This window comes from Strix aluco, chromosome 17 (assembly GCF_031877795.1).
Source record: "Strix aluco isolate bStrAlu1 chromosome 17, bStrAlu1.hap1, whole genome shotgun sequence".
Lineage (NCBI taxonomy): Eukaryota > Metazoa > Chordata > Aves > Strigiformes > Strigidae > Strix > Strix aluco.
Window position 1 is genome coordinate 5,544,548 of NC_133947.1, and position 22,136 is coordinate 5,566,683.

The 22,136-nt window shown below is 36.8% G+C and overlaps 1 protein-coding gene across 3 annotated transcripts in view; it reads right to left on the minus strand.

The window, feature by feature from the left end:
• Positions 1–289: 289 nt before the first annotated feature.
• The window catches only part of GNAS (GNAS complex locus), a 159,309-nt gene continuing 137,462 nt past the window's right edge, over positions 290–22,136 (minus strand). For all 3 annotated transcript variants that reach the window (XM_074843105.1, XM_074843106.1, XM_074843107.1), the window contains exons 6-12: positions 11,252–11,306; positions 9,456–9,529; positions 8,616–8,674; positions 6,757–6,877; positions 5,598–5,728; positions 5,004–5,071; positions 290–4,118 (exon numbers count right to left, since the gene is read on the minus strand). In XM_074843105.1, the coding sequence (XP_074699206.1) occupies positions 3,972–4,118; positions 5,004–5,071; positions 5,598–5,728; positions 6,757–6,877; positions 8,616–8,674; positions 9,456–9,529; positions 11,252–11,306 (655 nt within the window). In that variant the 3' untranslated portion in view covers positions 290–3,971. The remainder of the gene's footprint in view (positions 4,119–5,003; positions 5,072–5,597; positions 5,729–6,756; positions 6,878–8,615; positions 8,675–9,455; positions 9,530–11,251; positions 11,307–22,136) is intronic.

Below are 22,136 nucleotides of genomic sequence, written 5' to 3' on the forward strand. Positions count from 1 at the left end.
CAACTGATCCAGCATGCCTTTGTATGCTTTTGCATCAAAGTTTGCTCCTAACAACTTACAGAGCTCCAGTTTCAGCCTCTAAGGCAGCAGTTCTTGATGCTTTCAGAAGCAGCTGAATCTCTTTATAGTCTCTAGTGGATTTACCTCTCCATGTTATTAAAAAAAAACCAACCACCTTTCAGGAGTTATCACTATTCTGCTGCATCACACTGGCTGCTGAATGTGTGTACTGACGTACAGATTACTAAAAGTTCTTGGGTTGAAATAAGTTACTGCAAATGCACAGTAGCTGATTTTGAAACCACAACATCTCTACAATTTATTATTATTTTTACAAAATACCCAAAGTGATCAGACCATATTGTAGGTTACTGGCTTGCCAAAGGTTGTTTTAAAATCAAAACCATTTCTGAGTTACAGAAGTGCCAAAAACAATCTTGAACCAGGTTTGTTTGTTGTTTTTGTTATTTTTTTTTAAACCAACCCCCATCCAACAAAACAGTTGTATAACTTAAAACAGAAACAAGAGTTTGTGTTGGAAACGGTTTAAAAACCAACCCACCAAATCATGCTTGAGCAGAAGCCTTGTATGGCAAAGATTTAGCTTAGGGCAATTTAGTGCCAAGATATAGACCCTCTATGGGTTTATAATGGAAATACTGACACAACCTCAACTATAGTGCTGCAAATGTGCCCTAAAACACTGTATTTGCTTTTATTAATAAAAGTGGTAGTGTTTACATTTGCAGGTATCTTACACTTCAGCATCACGATGAATACTGAGTAGAATGAGTTAAGTTTTGGCTGTAAGGTCAGAAGTTTCCAAACAGATGAATGAGACAGAAGTCCTCAGTCATGAAAACAAGAAGTTCAAATAAATAAATAAAACAAAACTAGGAAGTATGGGTAAGCATTAGGTTGGAATGGTTCAATTAACTGCAAATTATGGCCACTAAATTAGAGACAGAAGAAAACACAGTTACTTATTAAATAGCAAGCATTAAAGCTTTATGTTTTCGTATTTAAAAAAAAAAAAAAAGCTGTTAAAAACTAAGACTTGCATTTACCAGGCCACCAAACTGCATGGACTAATAAAGAGACTAACAAAGGCAATACTGAGACATTAAGACACACACACACTCCATACTTGTGCAACTCAACCATATTCAAAAACAATTGCCTTTTTCCTCACTCAAGAAAAAAAAAAATCCCCTAAACATTTCTGTTCATATAAAGCTTTAGATTTCTGAAACTGTTTCTGTCTTATATAGCTCATTGTTGCTATGTATTCTTCTCATTATCAGAGGAAGAAGCTTATTTATTTTTTTAATGGAGGTGCTTTGTTTCTCTCAGATGAGAGATTACATTCCTCACACCACTACAGGTTTTCCCCATTTATAAATTTGGTGTTTACACCAACTCCTCCTAGGCTTAAAAAGGGTTGGCACTAAATTAAATATTTTGGCTCCTGTAATTAAAATTAAGGCTCACAATGAACTTCCTTTCCACTCTGTGTGTCCCATTTTTACCTAGTGGAAACACCAGCCCTTAACCTACCTACAGGCACTGGATACATTCTTAAATTGCAGGGGGCTATTTTCAGTCATGTTCTCCTACAGTTCTACAAAGTTCAGGTGGCAACTTTCTAAACCTGTGAACAGGAAAGATCATTTTTAAAAGATGAGTAGCAACCACAGCTGAAATTTTTAGACAATTTAAGTGTCTTCTGGAAGATCACTAGTAATTTTGAACTAAGAGAGATGGGACAGTAACTCCATCAAATCCCTGCTCTTTATGTGACTAGGGGATTAAATTTTCATTTAAGTTTAGCCACAAAAGCAAAGAAAACTGACAATTCTGAACAGTTGCAGTTCTTAGTATTAAAAAGGCATCTGATACCTGAAGCAAATCTAGCTGCACAGACATCACTGACCACACCGTAATTTTAATTGAAACTGGACCTCTTCCCAAAAAAGAAAGTTAACACAGTCTCTTGGGTGGAGGGAAGCTTGTGTGAAAGGCAAAGAGGCAAGTATTTTGGTGTTTGGTTTTTTTGTTTCTTTTGTTTTCCTTTTAAAGTCACTGTAGTAAGATCCAGATCAGTTTAGGGGTGTCAATGAAGTGGGAACAAGGGTGTTTGAGTAATATAGGCTAACACTGTTCTAGATGTGTTATTACAGCTGTAATTTCTGACTCTGTACAAATTGTACACGTAGGTTTAGACACATGAAAAAGTAACACACTCACAGAGACATAAAACACCTAGGTATAAAATATAAAGCAGTGTAGTAGTTACTAAAATTACATGCTCTCTTATTGCTACAGTGATTTTTGCTCTTTTTCTTTTTACTGTACCACATGTTGTTCTAAGCATATAATTTGCATAAATTATTCAAGTTTAAGAAAAATCCACACATCTTCACTTTAAGCTACTTATATAGTTAATATAAAACAAAACGGTTCTAAAGTATCTCTTTATTAAAAGAGAAATAAAAATGTCATTTGAAACTGGAATTCAGTGGCCAAATCCAAGGGCAGTGCACACCTTGTCATTCTGGTAGTAGTATGCCCACGTAGCGTAAGTGGAGGTTGGTGGGGTATTTGGCCCAGTCTAGAGATGGTCACCAGACCTGCATGATGCCCTATGTGTCTGTTATTGTTCTGGTTTTGTCTTTAGCAAAAAGGACTATGAATGACCAAAGACTAACATTTATAATTTGTAGCAAAATTTGGTTTATGTAGAAACAAGCCATGTTTTGCATTTGGATAGAGATTTAAATGAATTAAAGCTAAAAATTAAAAAGCATGATGCTGCAACATCTGGTCACTTGTTGAAGACCTCACTTTTAAAGTGGTTAAGTTTGCACAATTTGTACTTTTTTCTTTTTTTTTTTTTTCTTTTTTTTCTTTTTTTTTTTACTAAACAGTATTTTTCCTTCTTTTATAAACCAGAAAAACTAAACTACAGATAAATTTTCCCTACCTTGAGCTAATGCTGCAGATAGGGTTGACAAAGCTGTACAGCGCAATCAAACATACTTACATCTTAGCTCATTGTACAGGTACAGCCATAATCAAGGCACAAAGATCTTCTACAAGTTATTTTTTTTCAATAAAGTTGTACAAAATAATACATTTTACAGTCTGTACAAGAATAATAATCCAGCAGTAAAATAAAAAATGAGGGGAGGGAAGAAGAAAAAGAAGGGAAAGACTGTGAGGACTACAGTCCAGATAATGATTTTTATAGCAGACGGGATCATCAGTGGACAAACTGAAAACAGTGTGTGGTTAACTCTTTCTGCAATCACAGGCCATACGCAGTTCAATTCATAAATGTCCATGGTTGTCTTTAGACCACCAAGACTGGTTTTAAAAATACCCTTCTGAAAGGTAGCAGTTGGTTTTTGCACTGTCTAGGTCTGTTGTAGAATTGTCAGTATTTCCGTTCAAAGCCACATTACAGTCAGAGAACCAAACTCAAGTGTCTGTCTTCAAACTTGGTCTGTGACTTGGCACCTTCTTTAGTCTGATGCAGTGAATGATAGAAAGTGGAGATCACGGGTTATATGATTATGCCCACAACAGTGCTAAATTACCTAAAGTTTTCTCTCCCCAATTTTTATTTTATGTTTTAATTTTTTATCCCCAATTCTTTCAGGTGCTCCACATTCAGGGCTTTTAATTAATTAGTTTTTATTCTTTTTTTTTTTTTCTTTTTTGTTAATAACAGTGTTAGGGAATCCTCATGGAAATGGCCTTTTAAGTGTTAGGGGCCATCTCAAACTGTCCGAGGGGTACAGAAGCAAGCTTAGAAGTGCTGCTATTGTCCAGCAAGGAGAAAAAGTTGAGGGGTGCAAATCAATGGGAGATTCAAACAGTTCTCTTCCACCCTATGTGGGCAAGGGTGTTTTTTTTTCTTTTTTTAATAAGGAATAAGGAGTCCAAAACACAGAAAAAAGTGCTCTCCATCACAACAACTCGTATTGGCGAAGGTGCATGCGCTGAATAATGTCCCGACAGTCATTGAAAACCCTCCGGATGTTCTCTGTATCCACTGCACATGTGAAGTGAGGATAGCAATAGTGCCTTCCATCTCCACTTGCTGTGCTGATTCTCTGTTAAAAGCAAGAGAGAGATACTGGGTTAAAATAAAACTGACTGGGGAAAAACCCCCATGTTCTCAAAACTCAGATGAATGAAGGTTAAGATATGTATGAGTGAGTTGTGTTTTCAAAGGGTGTAACTAAGTGGCAAAATGCCCACAATTTTTCACACACTCACCTAAAACATGAAATTTAAAATGATCAGAATTATACGATGAGAAGGTCACTGCATGCTGGGGAATTTCCAAGTTGAACAAGAACTGAAGAAAGTGCTGTTATTTATTTGCAGCTTTGATGAATTTAGACACACAGCTCCTAGTCAGTTTGTCCATGAAGAAAGTGAGATTTTGCTTCCCTGTACAAGGTTTTTATCCCCAGTTTACACTTACAGAAAGCATCCCTCAAAATTTTATTTTGCTCCATTTAAAACAGGTCCACAATTTGATTGCTATGCTCATCATTACAAGTAATTGTAATAATATTTTTTTAAAAAAATCTACAGCTTCAGTTGTCTAGTAATGGGAAAGATAATATGAAAAGAACATTAATATTTTACAAAATGATGCATCTTTTGATTAGTCTTTATCTTTTGAAATAATGCACAGAATAAAAATCTGGCCCCATTAATAACAGCAGGACTTCACTCATCATTCTATTTGAGGTTTCTTAACTCTCACCAATTCTTTTGCTATTTAATTATGTACTGTGTCAACAAACACACACCTGAAGAGCAGCTAACAGCGGTAAAGCTCTTAAATGTAGCAGTGTTTTATGCAGTGTGGATGTTAAATATAAGCAACACAAAAAGTGACAGCATTTTGCAAGTATAGAAGGTGTGTAAGAGCTTATATTTGAGAAGAATCATGTAAGAAATACTGAAAGAAAGGAAATACTTACAAGAAACTCATCTCTAATAAAATACTTGGCCCTTGTAACTCTGGGATCCTCACCAGGCTCTGGTGTTGCTGATTAATAATAAAATAAGTATCTCATTAAAACAGATGTTTTTAGACGATAGCACCTAAAAATCATAACCTGTTCTGTTTTCTGCTCATATATGATAGAAACATGCTTTGCAAAACCGACTATGAGATAAGACAAACCATAATACATTATATAAACCAGCAAGATTTCAGGAGAACAAAGGAATATCACAACAGTCATAGTACCAGGGATTTGGCAGGTTAGAGAAATGACTATAGATATGACTAGTGGAAGTCCAGAGGACGTATTTGTGACAAGCTGTACTGTGGTCTACACCAGCAAAGTAACAGAATTTTGGCATGATTAGTTTATATTAATAAAGTAAATGTATAAAAGACAGGATTCTCTCATTATTCATACCTAAAATTTAACATTACAGTTTGGCTGAAAGACAATGAAGATTACATCTATGTAGGAGTTTTCAAGTCTTAGCTGAAATTACCAAAAACATTACAAACGTGATTAACAAGGAAATGATGAATTGCTAGTAAAACTTAAAAATCCTACCATCATCTGGTGTAGTGTAGCGAGCAAATTCTGGAAAGTAGTCTTCAATTTTAGATTTCCCTGCCAAAACTTTCTCTGCTAGCAAGTCTTGTTTATTCAGGAAAAGAATTACTGAAATGGTCCGTAGCCACCTATAGAAAATTGAAACCAAACACTCTGAGAAGGCACAGCTAGGATCATACAGCAAAAAGAAATTAATCCAGTTCTGGAGACAACAGTCATATGACACACTATAATAATTTTGAAAGGTTCCTTTTTCACTGGAATCCAACGGTGTAATTCTGGGCATACACACCTGGAGTTTGGTTTCTGTTTTTCTAACGCGGGCAATGAAAGTTGCCCGCTTTCTACTGCTAATCCAAATACATCAAATAGGTGAGCATATCCACTTTTTAGTGTGCTACTCTGTCACTGCTTTAATTACTTCAGCCTCAATATGGCAACCAGTAATTTGTAACTCTCCACAGTTCTTTTCAATTAGATGAGTGTATTAGACATTAATGTAACAGGTAGGCAGTTGTGATCAAAGACCAGCTTGGGCTGCACTGTGAGAAGCAAGTTAACACAGGCTACGCTGCTGTTGTGGGTTCACCCTGGTGGGCAGCAAAGCACCACACAGCTGCTTGCTCACTTTTCCCCTTTGTGGGACAGAAGATGATGAAAGGAAGAGTAAAAGTAAGAAAATTTGAGGGTCAAGATAAAAAAAATATAAAACAAGTGATGCAAAGGCAATCAGTCTCCACCTCCCGTGAGTAAACCAATACCCAGCAAGATGGCTAACCCTCCTAAACTGCCCTTTTTTCCCTTTTATTGTTGAGCATGATATTTTATGGTACAGAATACCTCTTTGGTTAGTTTGGGTCATCTGCCCACTTGTGTACCCTCCCAACCTATCGCACACCCGCTGCCTATTCACTGTGGGGGGCAGAGTGAGAAACAGAGAAGGCCTTGATGCTCTGCAAACACTGTTCAGCAACAGCTACGACATTAGTGTGTTATCAGTATTGTTTCAGTCAAAATCTAAAACACAGCATCATACGAGCTGCTGTGAAGAAAATTAACTCTATCCTTGTCAAACCCAGTACAGAAGTCTTGACTATAGTATAAAATCGGATTACTAATTTATGTGGTAGGAACAATGAAACTTCAATTCACAGACCTGTTGTTCCAGATACTCTTGAAGAGGTTTAGTGCTTCTTGAAGCCGATTGGTCTGATTGTCCTCTCGTATAACCATATTGTAGCTACTGCTCGCCACCACAAATATGATAGCAGTCACATCTAAATCAAGAAATATGCATTAGTTAATACCAAACTTCAGAGAAAATATCCAAGAAACCCGGAGTTCAATAAAAAACTGCCAGACTTTCAGCTTCATGAAGAGAACAGGCTGGAATGCTATTGCTGACAGCTTTCTAAGTACCAGAGATTAAAGAAAGTGAAGAAACCATTAAAAATAGGATAGGCGGACTATAGAACAGAAGCTGACATTGACAGAAAATATAGTAAAGAAAGGAACAAAAGCAAGAGAGAGAAACTGAAGAAAGCCAAGAGGAGAATTTAAAGAAGATTTAAATGCTGTAAAGAAATTTAGAAAGCAACTCTGAACTATCAAGAAAGGACAGGGAGGCCCTTGGGGGAAGGCCTTGGGACAAATGGCACTTCTGATCATAAAAATAGTAGATTGCTGTGAATTCATGGTTAATTGCTCTAGTCCTCCTATAGTGTACTATACTGCTTAATGGCCCCTATCTCTTTCCTGGGAGATATTCCCAGGATCACAGAATCCAGACCTCTGTGTTTCTGTGGGCTGTGCTGCTCCAGACCCCTTACACTGACTTCCAGGCTCATCTACCTCAGACATCAACAGCAGAAGAGCTGAGTCAGATCATGAGGTAACAGGAAGAGGAAGGCGCAGAGATAAAACCCAAACAAATCTGTTATTAATAGCACAGAAGAAAATATTGCACAGTAGTTCCACACATACATAAGGTGTTTAGGTGATACTCTATGACAGTAACCATAGTAAAATACGATGAATTCTAAGTTGCATTCTAATTTATCTATTCTGTAGGATCTCATTGTAGCTTTTCTACAAAAAGATAAGATTTTTGCATAGCTTCATAAATATTTTGTTCAAACAAAAAAGAAAAAGAAATATTTTCACCAACCCTAGCTTTAAGAAAACTTGTGTGGAGAAAGTTTTCACATCTAAACAGAGATACAGAGTAAAAGAAACAGCTGTAGTGAAGGTACATGCAATAGTTCAGGATACCCACAAAACTACCTAATTTAAATTGTATGGGAATTAAGCCCTTCCCCTTAGGGCTGTTTTTCACAAAATTATATTAATATGCATAGTTCCCCAGGAAAGTGAAGATTTATAAACTCCATCACAAACTTTTTTGACAAGGGCATTTTGAGGCTACACTGTACAATGCTGTAGTGTGTTACATACCGTATGTGGCAATATGTCTAACAAGACAGATGTTCCCTACAATCTCATACTGCATTAATGGGTTGGTGCTGATTCAGAAAGAAGCACCCATGACATAGCAATGTGGCTGCAATTATGCACAAAAAAATGACATTCTGATTTTATGTATATATTAATTATCCTGTAATTGTCTATTTTCTGAAGGTATAAACATATGTAAACCATCACTTGGAAGACAAAATATAGCTTCGAATCTAACACTTACATAAATGGCAAATAATGCACGAACCCACCACCAAAAAAACCTAATGAAACGAAGAGAGGGAAGTTAAAGAAAATGGACAGGCTATGTTAAGTTATCAAACTTGAATTCTTTTCCAGCTACATTCTCCCTAAAGATATTCTATGCAGTTACAGAAGTTCACATGTCAAGAAAAATTCCATCCCATATGACTGTTCAGATAATTCTTTATCAAGCTACGTGGAAAAGAAGATGGCTTTCACACAGTGAGAAAATTAGATTGGGCATTAAAATTTTGCAGAGAACTATATTAAAAAAACAAACATAAGTTCTAATCATACCATTAAAACACTGGATCCATTTTCGGCGTTCATCTCGTTGGCCTCCAACATCAAACATACTACGAAAAAAACATACATTGAGTCAGAATACATATCGTGTTTGGGCTTTTCTTTCCCCAAAGGCAAACAGAAATTTCAGGACTTCTATGTCATAGAACCTAAAAGGAATTGAAGATTATGAGAACCTGAACAGGTAACATCCACCAACATACCACACAGAGCTTTCATCACAAAACATAATTATGTTTACTTTCACTACCACCTACACTTGAAGGTAAGAAATTCTGGCATACGTACATTGCGAATTCATTTTCACCCTTACAAGCTGACATTAAAAAAGGTCCTACAACCAGTCGTTTGCTGAAACAAGTATCACAGATCTAAAGTCAACAAGACTAGACTACAACTCAGCAGTTTTTGTTTGGGTCAAGCAATCTTTCTAACCTGGGACAGTAAAGAGAACATGCATTTTCTGTTACTTAGATATGTACAAAGTTTTTGGTCAAATATGTCACTATCAATGAATCAAAACACTCAGAAAAGGCATTAGTCAAAATAGATTTAAAACATTTTGTTCTTTGTGGTTTAAATTAAAAGCAGAAAATTGCACACTAATTTGCATTTCTTTTTAAAGCCAGACTACTAAGTTAAAAAATCATCAAATACTTGCTTTCTATTAAACATCAACTTGAGAAATACAGTAATCTCAATGACCGTATAGTAGACTGTCCTCCAATTTACCCTGGTATTTGTCTGCATTGTTGGTTTTTTTTAAAAAAAAGGGGAAGCAAAAAAGAAAAAAAAAAAAAAGAAGAAAAAAGGAAACACAAGGATACTTACTGAAAATTTACTTTATCCACCTGAAACTTGGTTTCAAAAATTCCTGATGTCAAAACTCTGCATCTGAGAAGATCCTAGAGCATAAAGGAAAAGTCACTGATTCAACACTGATACTTTGTAATTCACCACATATCCAGCAACAAATACAAACCTTTTACCCAGTGCTGACAATGTATGCTGTACTGCAAAAACAGGGAACAGTGTTACAAAGCTGCATTTTAAGTTTTAATCCTGAACATGTGCGCACACATATGGGTGTGCTCAACTTTTAAAGTACATATAATTTCACAAGCAGGTTGTAAGTGCCAAGCTTGGAATAGAAGGAAACATTTACAGGCCACTTAAAGCAAATGCAACTGTTCAAAACAGCACAGACCCATCTCTCGAGATTAGATGATGCATTCACAGATTTCAGTGGGATTGTGGCACAAACCAGGATCTTTAAACTACCACCAAATAATTCCCAACCCCAGAAGATAGATCTCTCCCCCAACTGTTTAGTGCTTGGTTATTAAAAGAAATGTCTAGGTCTCAGAATTTTCTGTTTTTTCCTTCAAAGAACCAGGAACTCAACCACTTAAATCTTAAAAGAACTAAGCTTTTCAAAGATAAAATTTGAAATCTGCTGTAGACACAAAAGTGATAATCAGTAGTTGTGAGCTACAAACAACTGAAATTGTTGTAAGTGCCACAAAATCCTATTAAAACGGAACTGTTGACTTTTATTTACTGTGCATTGCAAAGCAGTGACAGCCATATACAGTCCCTAGTAGGTAACTGATCTAGAAGAAGCTAATTTGCATAGGCTGCAGATTAATAGTCCACATATACCTTACTACAAAATACTACTTTGATTTCAACTAAAGGTTTTATAATTTAGGACTTGAAAGTTTTGGTGTTCTTCACAATGAGTCTAGACAGCAGATAAATAGTAACATTTGCAGGAGACCCTTTGCCTCTGATGTAAAACTGATACTTGTTTTAAAGCTTCATATCTAAAGATTAGTTGCTCCAAATTTCAAATATAATAACCTATATTTTTAATATTTTGTTTCTTGTAAATAGAATTATTTCAGTGATAAGAAAGCCTTATTTATAAAAAAATTCAGAATTTAAAAAGGATGAAAGATTAATTTATTCCTGAACAATTTTAAAGGATACAAACTGTTTCTCCTCATTAATACTGTCTGCAGAAGTTTTGGGACATTAATAGGTTTTTTGGTTATTTATCCTATAAAAGTACACTTGATTCTTAATTGCATTATTTACGGGCAGAAAGTTAGGAATATACATGTGATTTTGGATTAGGGATTTGGTCCTAAAAAGATCCTCAGATTATCTGTAACAAAACAAAAGCTACCATTCCTACTCTGATAAAAAAAAACCCCAAACTTCTAAAAGGTTATTTTTACAAAATCTGGTTTACAGTGGGAGCCAGTGGGGCTGAGAACATGCAAACCAACTTTGCATCAAAGAAAGTGCATGACAGTTATTCAGCAAGAAGGATAAAATATTATAAATCACTCATTCAAATGGATATTTGAGTTTTAGTGTCACAGAAGCATGATTTAAGTCTTGAATCTACGCCAATTTTAATTTCACAGTACATTTACATGTATAAACTTAATCTCAGTCCAAATGACAAAGTAATTTTTACTGCAATACTAAATATGTACAGTATGTGGCAATACCTGTATTAGTGCCACAAATGGCAATTAGAAAATTAATGAGACTGTTATCCTCAGAGATGGAGGGGGCAGATAAACTGTCTAATTTCTTAATGAAACTTTCCTTACCTGGTCAGACGGCGTATACTCATTTTGTTTGACTATGTCAATCTTGTCTAGAAAACTGGGGAGAGGAAAGAAAAAAAAGAGTAACTTTCCAGTCTCAAATTAGACAAACTATCTAATGCTTTAGTAACTGATGTTCCTAGATAAGATTTGTTATATTTTAATGCACTCAAGATTCGCAAAATGCTGAATACACTTAAATTGCTCAACATACGTGTGCTAGTATGTAAAACATGCATTTCCTAGCACCACCCAGCAGAGGGCCAAATCCACAGTTTTATTAATCAGGTCTAGTAATCTCATTCCAACCCCCCTCACTCTGCTCCCTCCCTCCACTAACAAACATACAAGTAGTTTAGGTAATTTATTTGTACAAATTTTAAAATATAATCTGCTACTGCTAACAGTAAAGCAATGACTCAAACTGCCTACATGTAATTTTCCTGAAAGATGATTTTTTTTTTTAATTTATTGTTACTATAATTCTTTTAATAAATGAAAACCCTAAGCCAATTTCCTTACAAGTTCAGTTAAGTGAGAAGGAATACTAATTTTTCTGTCAACTGTTGGTACCAGTTTTTCAGTTTACTTTCTGGAGAAGTAGCAGCAGTAGGCCAAATGGGTATAAAAGGATACATTTTATACAAATTCATTAGGCATTAGCTAAAGAGGATATCCTGGCATTTTAAAAATGTTTTTACCAATTAACTGTAACTTTCTAATTTTCTTTCACTTCAACTCGAAGAGCAAAAATCTCAAGGAACCGATTTGTTAACTCTGTTTTATTGTGGTGTTACTGTGAGACTTGAAGATGTCACAAACCAGCAGCTTCAGAATGCAGGTTTTATGCTATTTGCACCCCCGATCACACTGTCCAACACCAAGTATGCAGCAGGGCTACACCATGCTCAGACATCTTCTATTTCAGTATTATGAGGAGATCTAGCAATGCTTCTACAATTAACTTTACCTGTAACGTTAATGATTAATCACATAAAATCAATATACTTTGTTTCCTTTTAAGTTCCTATGCATGAACTTTCTTTATGAAGCAGAAATCACAAAGAAAAGGTGAGTTTTCCCTTCCAATCCCTACACATTGGTAAGTATGTTGGAAGTGCATTAGCTACAGTCGCAGGCAACAATTTAAAAGGGGGAAAAGGTAGCCACGTTCCAGATTCACAAATTGGAAACCAAACCCCCGTTAAAATCAGTAAGGGTCTTAGCCCTCAGTTTCAGCCCCTGCTTCCCAACTGACTTTCTAAAACATCTAATGAAGGGCAGGGGAAGGCAGAAAAATAACTGTATATTTTAACAGCAGCTTCAGTGTAATGCCCTTTTCATCAGGAACTAGATGACCATCTTGTTTCAGAGACAAATGAAAAGTAATTTTTGTTTAGTCTGAATTACAGAATTTTAAACAAATTAAAATGTACCTCAGTGAACATGCCACTAAAAATATGAGACAAAGTGTAAAGATCAATTTCCATCATGAAAGGTGACACGGAGACATATACAAGAATAAAACTGATGACAAACTGTGTTCTGCAATTTGCAAGCTGGATTTTTTTCCTCATCTCTTCCAGGCTGTTAAGCAATTTTATTTTTCTTTTTTTAATCCAAAGGAAAAGAAGTAAAGCTCTTTGTTCAGTACACAGAGGATGTTAAATACGTACAACAATCATGAATTTCAACTAGTACAAGTGTTGCCCCATTATATTTTCCCTTAAAACCAGTTTCAGAATCATGTGGCAATTTCACAAGTTGGAGGATGTTTGAAAAATGTTCAGAACGTGACACGTTCACAAAGATACAAAGGTGATTACTACAATGACCCAGCCTTTCTGTACGCAGTTTATCCAAGCATAACATTTTATGCAAGGTTCCGCAAGAGGTGGATTTTTGGGTTTGGGTGTATTTTTTTGTTTTGTTTTTAAACACTCTGTTAATCAGCTTAATGGATTTTGGAAACTGACAATTAGAAAATAACAACAAGATATTGCTAAAACCTGGAACTGAAAGTACAAACCTCTTACTGTTGTTTATGCAGACTATTTTTAGGCCTATGATTTCCTTGAAAAACATCAGCCACATAGGAGCAGCAGTACTGTACTTGAGATGAATTCCAATAGCAATGTTCATGCCAGGTAAAACAAGTTCGAATGGAATAAACATTTCTTCTTCCCCCAAAACAAGTTCCAACATTCAGTAACATCTGATACTCGTAACAATACTCATTCAAGAAGAAAGCCTTTCACTGCGTGATAGCTCCCAGAAAACCTACCCCACTTCCAGTTACATTTTAGGGAAAATGGAGCAAAAGCAATACGTTAAATGAGGATTTCCTCCTGTGTATGTGCCTTTTCACAGAAGTCTGCTCTAGCAACTTTAGAAAGGGTTAAAGACTTTAAAAACCAGTTTGATTTTTCGCTCAAACATAAAGAAAGGGGATTATTCTTTCAGCCAGTCAACAGAGAAATAAATGTGCCTGTAAGGAGAAAAGACTAGCAGAAATTCAATCTAGTTTGATACACCTAAAATAAGGAGCAACAGTGGGAGCATGAGAATTCAGAAAAGATCAAATCACTATGTTCAGACTTCTAAGTCAATATTAGTCAAGACCAAATAATTTATCCAGTAAATTAAACTAATAATCAAGTGAGATGAGAACAAAGTCTAACTCAAAATAAAAACAAATTCGCGACCATTAATTTCTATTTTTAATTCTTGTTATGCTCTACCCAAAACACAGTACACTTCAGTACTACTTTGTGTGCTGAATTCACTGCTGTTATAGATTGTTCTAAGTCTACTGGAGATATGCCCATCTACTATGTCAGCAATGAATTTCACAGGGAGAAAGAAAAGTGACCTCGGTGAAATAATTCAAATAAAACTGTCAAACCACGAAACCAAATTTTATACTGCAAGCAAGTCTTGCACCAAGTTACAAAGTCAGTTTTTTCTTCTGTAAAATTTTCCCAGAGATTATATGGGAAAGCTATTTTCCAGAAAGCAAATCATTCATTCAGCATCGCTGCCAGTTCTCACTTAGGGCCATATTCTGGACATGACTAAATAACAGGATCAGTTATTGCTCTGCAAAATACTGTCACTTAGTATAAAGCACTTTCGCCTGTGTTATAAAACATCGATACTGCTATGACACGGGGGGTGGCGGGGGGAAGACTTTAGGTCATTAGTCAGCAACACTGGAGAATAAGCATCTCTAGGACAGCAGTACATGTCCCTGAGGTATTAATAAAAATTTTGAACTATCTGAAATATAAAATGCGCTTTATTTTTGGGTCACTTTCTTCAGCTTCAGGAAGGAAAAAACACATGTGAAATGTTTTAAACAGATCTTTGTGAAGAATCAAGTGTCTTTAATTTTAAGGGGTGTACTAAGGAGGCAGTCTTCATACAGAGAGACACACAGCTTTCCTTAACTCCTGCAAGTCAAAATAAGTTACACACATATCCCAAGTTCTTTCCAAATTTTTAAAAAGCCTATTGTGTCAAAACCATGTCCCATTTTTCACATCAAGATATATACCAGTTACTGATTTATTCTGGAGTGCTTTCACACAGAAAGAGTTGGTTTATCCCTATGTGGGGGGGAATTTCCTGAATGAACAATGGTGCTGCCAGACTAAGAACTGCAGCCTGCACTCGTTTTTCCCTGCTGAAAAGGTAAGTAACACATTAAATCTTACACCTCAAGGAACAACACAACTTCATCATTTTGGGAAGAATGAGGAGGGGGAAATCAGACTGCCTTTCCTTGAGCGTTTCCTGACAGTCTTTTCAATAAACAGTAACTTGAAATTCTACTCTTTGTGATCTGATGAAATGGTTGGCAGACAAGAAATATTTTTTGCTTTGTGAAGAGCAGCTTTTGTTTTCAGTCTAGAACAACACTGGAAAGGTCTCTTCAAACTGACAAGACACCTATATTTGAAGAGCGTTATTTCCATCAGATTTTTTTCTTTTTTGTCAAGTCATAATGTCATTTGTATAAAAAAAGGTCTCTCTTAAAAGACATTAAGATCTCACCTTTAGTGTCAGTAAGACACTGCAAATCAAGAATTCAGAACTTTAATCCCAACTAAATACAGCATTTGTTTATAACTTACAACCCTCAACAGGAGTACTAGAACTCTGTCTTTGTGAAGTTTCTTGCCTCTGAAAGCCTCGAGGTATTTTACAGACAGTAAATCATACTCACAACTCCTGCCTGCCTTCATTCATGCTGCATTTCCTGCCCCTACCATTGCATCCTGAAATGCACACCTTACATCAACCCTATTTTAAAGGTACGCACACAGGGAATAAGTTAATTGCCCAGAGTCCCTTGAGTCAGCGGAAAAGGAATTTTCATTTCCTCTGTCATATGAGTATTTATATCAAGATATTACTAAGAATTAACCAGAATATTACTAAGAATTATCAAGATTTACTAAGAATTAAAGCTGTATTTACCCTGACCACCTCTAAAATAGTCTTTACAACTCAGGTTTCTATGTCCAAAAAGAAATTAATATTTGTTTACTGATCTTCCTATGGACCAAACTGTGCAAGTGCCCAGCAGATTCTTATTTATCTATCTATACCCTATCAGGACTATAAAACTAACTCACAGCTCTCTAAAGTAATTTTAAACTGAAATTTAACTCAACATTAATAGTGTTTATAGACAAGAGTGTATTTTTTATTTCTCAGAACAGACCATGCTTTACTTTTACTTTACTCCCTTTTTAGTCCTTGCCATAATCCTTTATGTTAATAACTAATAACAGCTTCTTAAAAGCTAAACAGTTAACTATTTGATAAATTCTTTCTTTAGTTACGCTGTCTACGCTGAAGCCAGAGTCACAGGATCAGTACAAAGACATAATACTCTATTTAAAAGGGTATTCGAGCTGAGAAATATATGATGTACGTACTCTAACACAGTTTAAAAACACGTTAATAACAGAAGAATTTTCCAAACCCCAAAAAGCCAGGTCTGTTACAGTGTCAAAACCATGGCTTCCCACGCAGGCCAATACGCTGACAATAACTCCAGGGCACGGGGGTTATTTTCAGTTGCAAGCACGCATGTACACATCGACTGTCCCTCAAGTCTGCCTGCTTCTGTTCTTGGAAGCAAGCAGAATATTGAGGGGGGGGGAATTCCTATTCCTTAAACTGGTGATAAAGATTTCTTTTACGTTTCAGCAAGTTTATTTTGTAAGAGAGGCAGAAGAGCAGGCAAAGCTACAGGAATAATGCAAATAAAATAAGCAAACATTCAATCTGCTAGAATTTATGGTATCTTGCAAACACAGACAGTATATGAAACCAAGCTTGTCATGTTTTTCCTCAAAATGAAGTTAAAAAATAAAATTGGGACATTAGTAGACTATTTTTTGTTTGTTTTTAAAGATATACTGACATTTTCTATGATGTGTGAAGGTGGAGTTTTTACTGTTAAGGTGGTCACACAACACGTGCTACAAACATGTTACTGGACAATTAAAAATATTCAGAAAGGCATAGTTCTTTTCTTCCCCTAAACAAAACTAGATAAAGAAAATTCCATCAAAACCTCTGCAATTACTTTAACTACTTCTCAAAGAAAATTAAGGAAAAAAACCCCAAACCTTCAGAAAAAGGCACACAGGGACAGTACTGTAACAAATATTATTGGTATAATTATGAGAACGCTATATTGCATGTAAACACATCTCACATGGGGTGTTCCTGTAACAGAATTCTGCATGTCAGTTCTCAGACATAAGGACCTCATTCAAAACCAGATTTATATTGTAAATGAACTTAAAAATGTAGTATAAGACTTGAACAGAAGTAAAACAAAAGACAACTCTTTAGAAAACTTTCCCGAGAAGCTGCAAATATTTTCTTTAATTTCAAATTTCAAGTCAAACAGTTGTTAATGATTTCTTTATCGAAGTAGCAAGTCAAACAAAGATTTAAAACCAGGCTAAAACTCAGAATTTAATTATAGATAGTATTAATGTGTACATATCCCAGAAAAGTGATTTTGAGAGCGGCCCCAGCTGTAATTACAGAAGAACCTCGCAGCATTCCAGCCACTTGGAGGCGGAGGGGCACCATGGGTTTAATTTTGTAGCAAATAATGAGAAAGCTGAAAAGTATGACTCCATATATTTGGAATCATCTTGTGGTAATCAAGGTTACAGTTCCTTATATGGTGTGGAGAACATGAAGCACACACAAAAAATAGAGTATTAAAACTACGGGGTATAAAGAACTGCAACTATTGCAAAACCCCCTAAACATACCCTATCAACCAGGCAGCAAAGGCCCCTTACTTTTGTGTTGCCATGAAATACAAACCTTGCCCTAAAAACAAGGTTGGTTACGCACCCGGCTTCCTAAACTGCATAATTAAAAAAGCGTAATCTGCTGGGAGGCCATGAGGCATGAATGAATTTTGGACAAATCCAGCAGAAGGCAAATTATCCCTTCAAAAACTGCTAGTGATCAAAGAGAGAAACGGGGAAAAGGTAGGAGAAAAAGAAAAATATATTTAAAGAAGTTGTAGTTGTCTCCCCCCCCCCGCTCCCCGCCTGTCTAAAGTTAGTCTGGCTTAGAGGATGCACTAACTTTCCCAATCAGTTTTACATTACAGCACAAGTCCAGAAATAGCTCCCAGCCGCCTTGGCCTCTAGCACGGTTGCCATGACAATGGAACCACAGTGCTATAAATAGCTCATCAGCACCAAATCTTGTGAGACACATCTGGAATGGGGCCAGCCCAGCCCCAGCCTGACAAATAAAAATAGGCACAGGCAGTTTCAAAGGCTAGAAAGGTACAATGTGGCTCGGCTTGTGTGGAGCGGTGGGCAGAGAAACGGTTTTGATTGCTTGTTAGCACGAGATTTATTTGATAGGAGATTGGGAGAAGTATAAAAGTTACTTTATTGCATACTAAACAGTAAGTCTTTCTCTGAGGTCTATTTTTCTTTCTTTTCCCCTAGTCTGCAGCAAAACCATACTGCTTTTGAAACTGTAACAATGCAGTCTTTTGCCCAGGAGACTGTTAAAATAAGGAAAAACAGAAGAAAAGAGATTTTCAAAACTTCCCCCTCTAACTATTTCTGTACATTTTTGGCTCAAGTGTATTTAAGCACTCCTGTGAGTCTGACAGGCATCCTGGATGGGATCCTGCACGGGCTGGAGCACTTTGTTCCAGTTAAAATCATTCACAGGCTGCTCAGTGCCTCCACGAGTCTGGTACAAGACGTGGCTCCCCAAACCCCTCTGCCAGGCTGCAACGACGGCTGCTTTCCTCCTCACCCTCAACACTGTTGCTTCGGAACCTCACCAGGGAAAAACTGCAGCCGTGGACTACGCTGAGGTTACAAATCAGCTGTGTCTGCAACTCACGCCAGACCTGAGCTGTGCCTTCAGAGGTGGAAGGCAGAATCAGTAGTCGCGGCATAACCCAGCCCACTCTCCAACGGCTCTGCTTGACAAAACTGCCTTTTGAGCAAGCATTTTCTTTCACTTAGTGGGTGAGAAAATGTCATATTTTTAGCACAGGCTCTTGATCAACCCATTCAATTACATCCAAATTATCTGTGTGGGAACAGAATGTTATGTCAAAAATGTTATTCAGTATATTTGTCAATATTACCCAACAGAAGACATTTGTATAATCAGGAGAGTCAGTATTTTCTACAGCACATGAAGGCAACAGTTCGGGAATCAGACTGAAGTAGTAAAGACTTTGCTATTTCACAGACACTGGAAATAGTAGTCAGTGTGATATAACACAGCGAACACCACTCCCAAAATATAAAATCTTAGTTGCTCTATCAAAAACCAATAGAGACTACAGATGGTAATCAAAAAACTGCAACTATAATAAGCATTTAAGCCACAGTAAAATATCTTCCGTATGCCATAAAGGCACCGTGCACACGCTCCACACAAACTGCACCATCAGCCCACAGGATTCCTTTAGGTCCCTACATGGATATTTTCATTTCTAAAAATTGTAGAGTAACTTTCATCCAGGCTTAAAGCTGTATGTAAACTTCCCTCCCCTTCCCCCTTCCTTTTACCACATCCAGTTTGCTCATTTGCCATCTGAGCAATGTATGCTTCAGAAAACAGCAGTTTTCACAGAAGTATTTTGGAAAATGTACTTTATAACATGCAATGCAGTGCAATTCAGGATTTACTGGTTTTTATAAAGATACTCCAAGTTAGTTTAAGAGCCTATAATCAAATGCAAGTTTTGATTTAAATTACATAAAAAAGAATTATATATTAATTTTCTTCTCCCTTAAGAAAGCAATTCATAAATTATTATGAGATAGCCCCTTCTGGCTCAAACAATGAACAAACTTTCCGGTTTTGTCTGTGAGAAAGACGAGAGGAAGAGGGCTGTAGAGCAGAGAACACTACGAGGTAACCCAAACCCAGCCAACACTCCAGTCCCTTGCTGGAGGGGCCTCCACAGCACCCCCAGGACGCCTGCCAGATCCCCTCTGCCATTAACTCGTCACTTTGACTAGATGCTGCCTACAGATCCCTCCTCCTCCAGTGATGGCTTTGGAGGGATGCCTCCCCCAAGCAGTTGATCTGTTCTCCTTTATGCTTCCAACTGACCGGGGACACATTTTATCCCGAATGTTACAGCCATCTGCCTGGGACTGTACTCAATTACTGGTTTTCAAACGAAACCCGTCCCATACAGTTTCCCCCATCGATAACCGACACAAACCCCAAACACTTGAGGCTCCTCCAGCTGCCTTCACTCCTACTTTGCGAACCTGTATGAAGGTATTTTCACACTCTCAAAACTACCAAAACAACTCACTACTGAGTGCCTCCAAGGCTCACTCTGCAATACAAGCCTGTATATGTCAAATAACTTCAGAACAGTCCCTCGCCCCGCCCCAGAAAATTACTTCACCATGCCAGGAAGAAACGTAAGCTGATCCAAGGCCAAGGTTGGGTACAGAAATGAAAGGTAACAGTATGGATGAGATCACTACGTCGTGATCTGATTCCAGGGCAAGCCCGGAGCAGAAATATGGTGAGTGAATGGAGGGGAACATGGCGCAATCCCTATTAACTTTTTCTTAAGTAGGCTGCAAAAGACGACAAAAAAACATGGGAAAAGAAGCAGCAATTAAGCGTTCACCTAACAAAATTTCTCACTTCACTTTGCCTTCTGTCCCTCTTCTCCAAGTTTTCTTTCTGAGTTTTAGTGGGCCAAACACACCAGAGACTCGGATTTAACCAATAATCCTGTCTCTTGCAAAACACTATCAAATCTATTGCTTTAGACATGAGATGTTATCCCTCCTCTCTACACTTTAAAAGTTTTGTTTGCCTGCCTTCATTTTTACTTATCCCTATTAATGAATCAGTGTTTAAAATAAAACAAGCAGTGAATTAATCCGAAATCAAAATATCAGTGATCTTTGAACAATTCATGCATTACAGAAAGCAGAATGAAAGGCAAGTAGTACGTTGGGCCTGGAGAGTTCCCAGGGAAATCAAACCCCAGGCATGAAGGTGGGAATTGGGCACGGTGAAGGGAAGAGTTGATGTGGCAGCATGTTTCTGTGACTTACCTGCTGCAAATTGCTCTCTTTCCTGATGCTTGAAATGGTTTTAACCTCCTGTGACTCTCAAAGACTGTCATCCTGAAGAATCAAACTCATAGGTACTCCACTTTACTAAGCTCTGTACGCTAAAGACTACAATTTTTAATTTTACGCAAGGAAGGAAAAGCTGAAGTCTAACACTTAACTGTAAGAAAATAACAAATTGTTTCCATGGTATTTACTATCTATAAAGCCATCAAGCTGGACTAGTGAGTACTCAAGTATGGTTGATTGTGAACTTCTCTCCCACCCTGCCCCCACTTAAATACCCATATTCTTAATATATTTTTTGTCATGGATGTTTTCTGAAAAGTAGAAAGAGGTCTGTATCTATGAACTAGGTCAGTGATTTTTCTGTTGTAAGCTGTTTTTAATTGTAAGCTAAAGTCACAGAACTTATATACAGCAGAAGAAACCAACATAACTGCATCACTGACTGCATCACTCCTGTGCTCTACAGAGGCTGAACTTGGAAGGAAACTTTAAATTTAGTGATTTTTCAAAATCTACTTAAATCAATCAGGTGCAACAGGGATCTTCGACAGATTTAAGAGTATTTGCTGATAACTTAGATTAAGACGACTGTTGAAGCAAAGTCATTTACGTGAAAATCAACATGAATAATTTTAGTGGAATTAAAGAGTGCCTCTACAGAATATAAATTTGTTTGAAACCTCCCCAACATCTTTGAGTGCAAATCAGCAAATGAACGCTTGCTTCAATTTCAGATGCCATTTTTAATATAAAATGCATAGGTTGTTGACATATGTCCCCTACTATAGGCTGCTCTGAGCAATTAGAACAGGTGAACCTAATGGGATATCCTTTCACTGTGTTTCAACAAAGTATTTATATGAACCTTGTCCTCATGGTCTTTAGCTCCCTCCAGTGCCATCAAATCAGTAGAATTGCCTTCAGTTGATAACGACCATCACATACATATAATTTTAAAATTGCATTATAAAGACAAAATCAGTGACATCACTAATAAAATAAAAATTATGTTAGTAATTAAAAATGTTGATAAAAGCGTATTCCCTCAGTAGCTGGGACCAAAAAACACAGCCAGAAAGTAAAAAAAAAAGGCAACCAAAGGCCTAGATCTGAAGTAGGAATAAAACTATACTGACAGCCGCAAAATGCTTTATAAGCGTTATTTATTGCTATCTGCACCATGTCCTTCACATGATAAAAGAATTAAAAAATACTTCATACTAGTTTCTGTAATTTGAAGA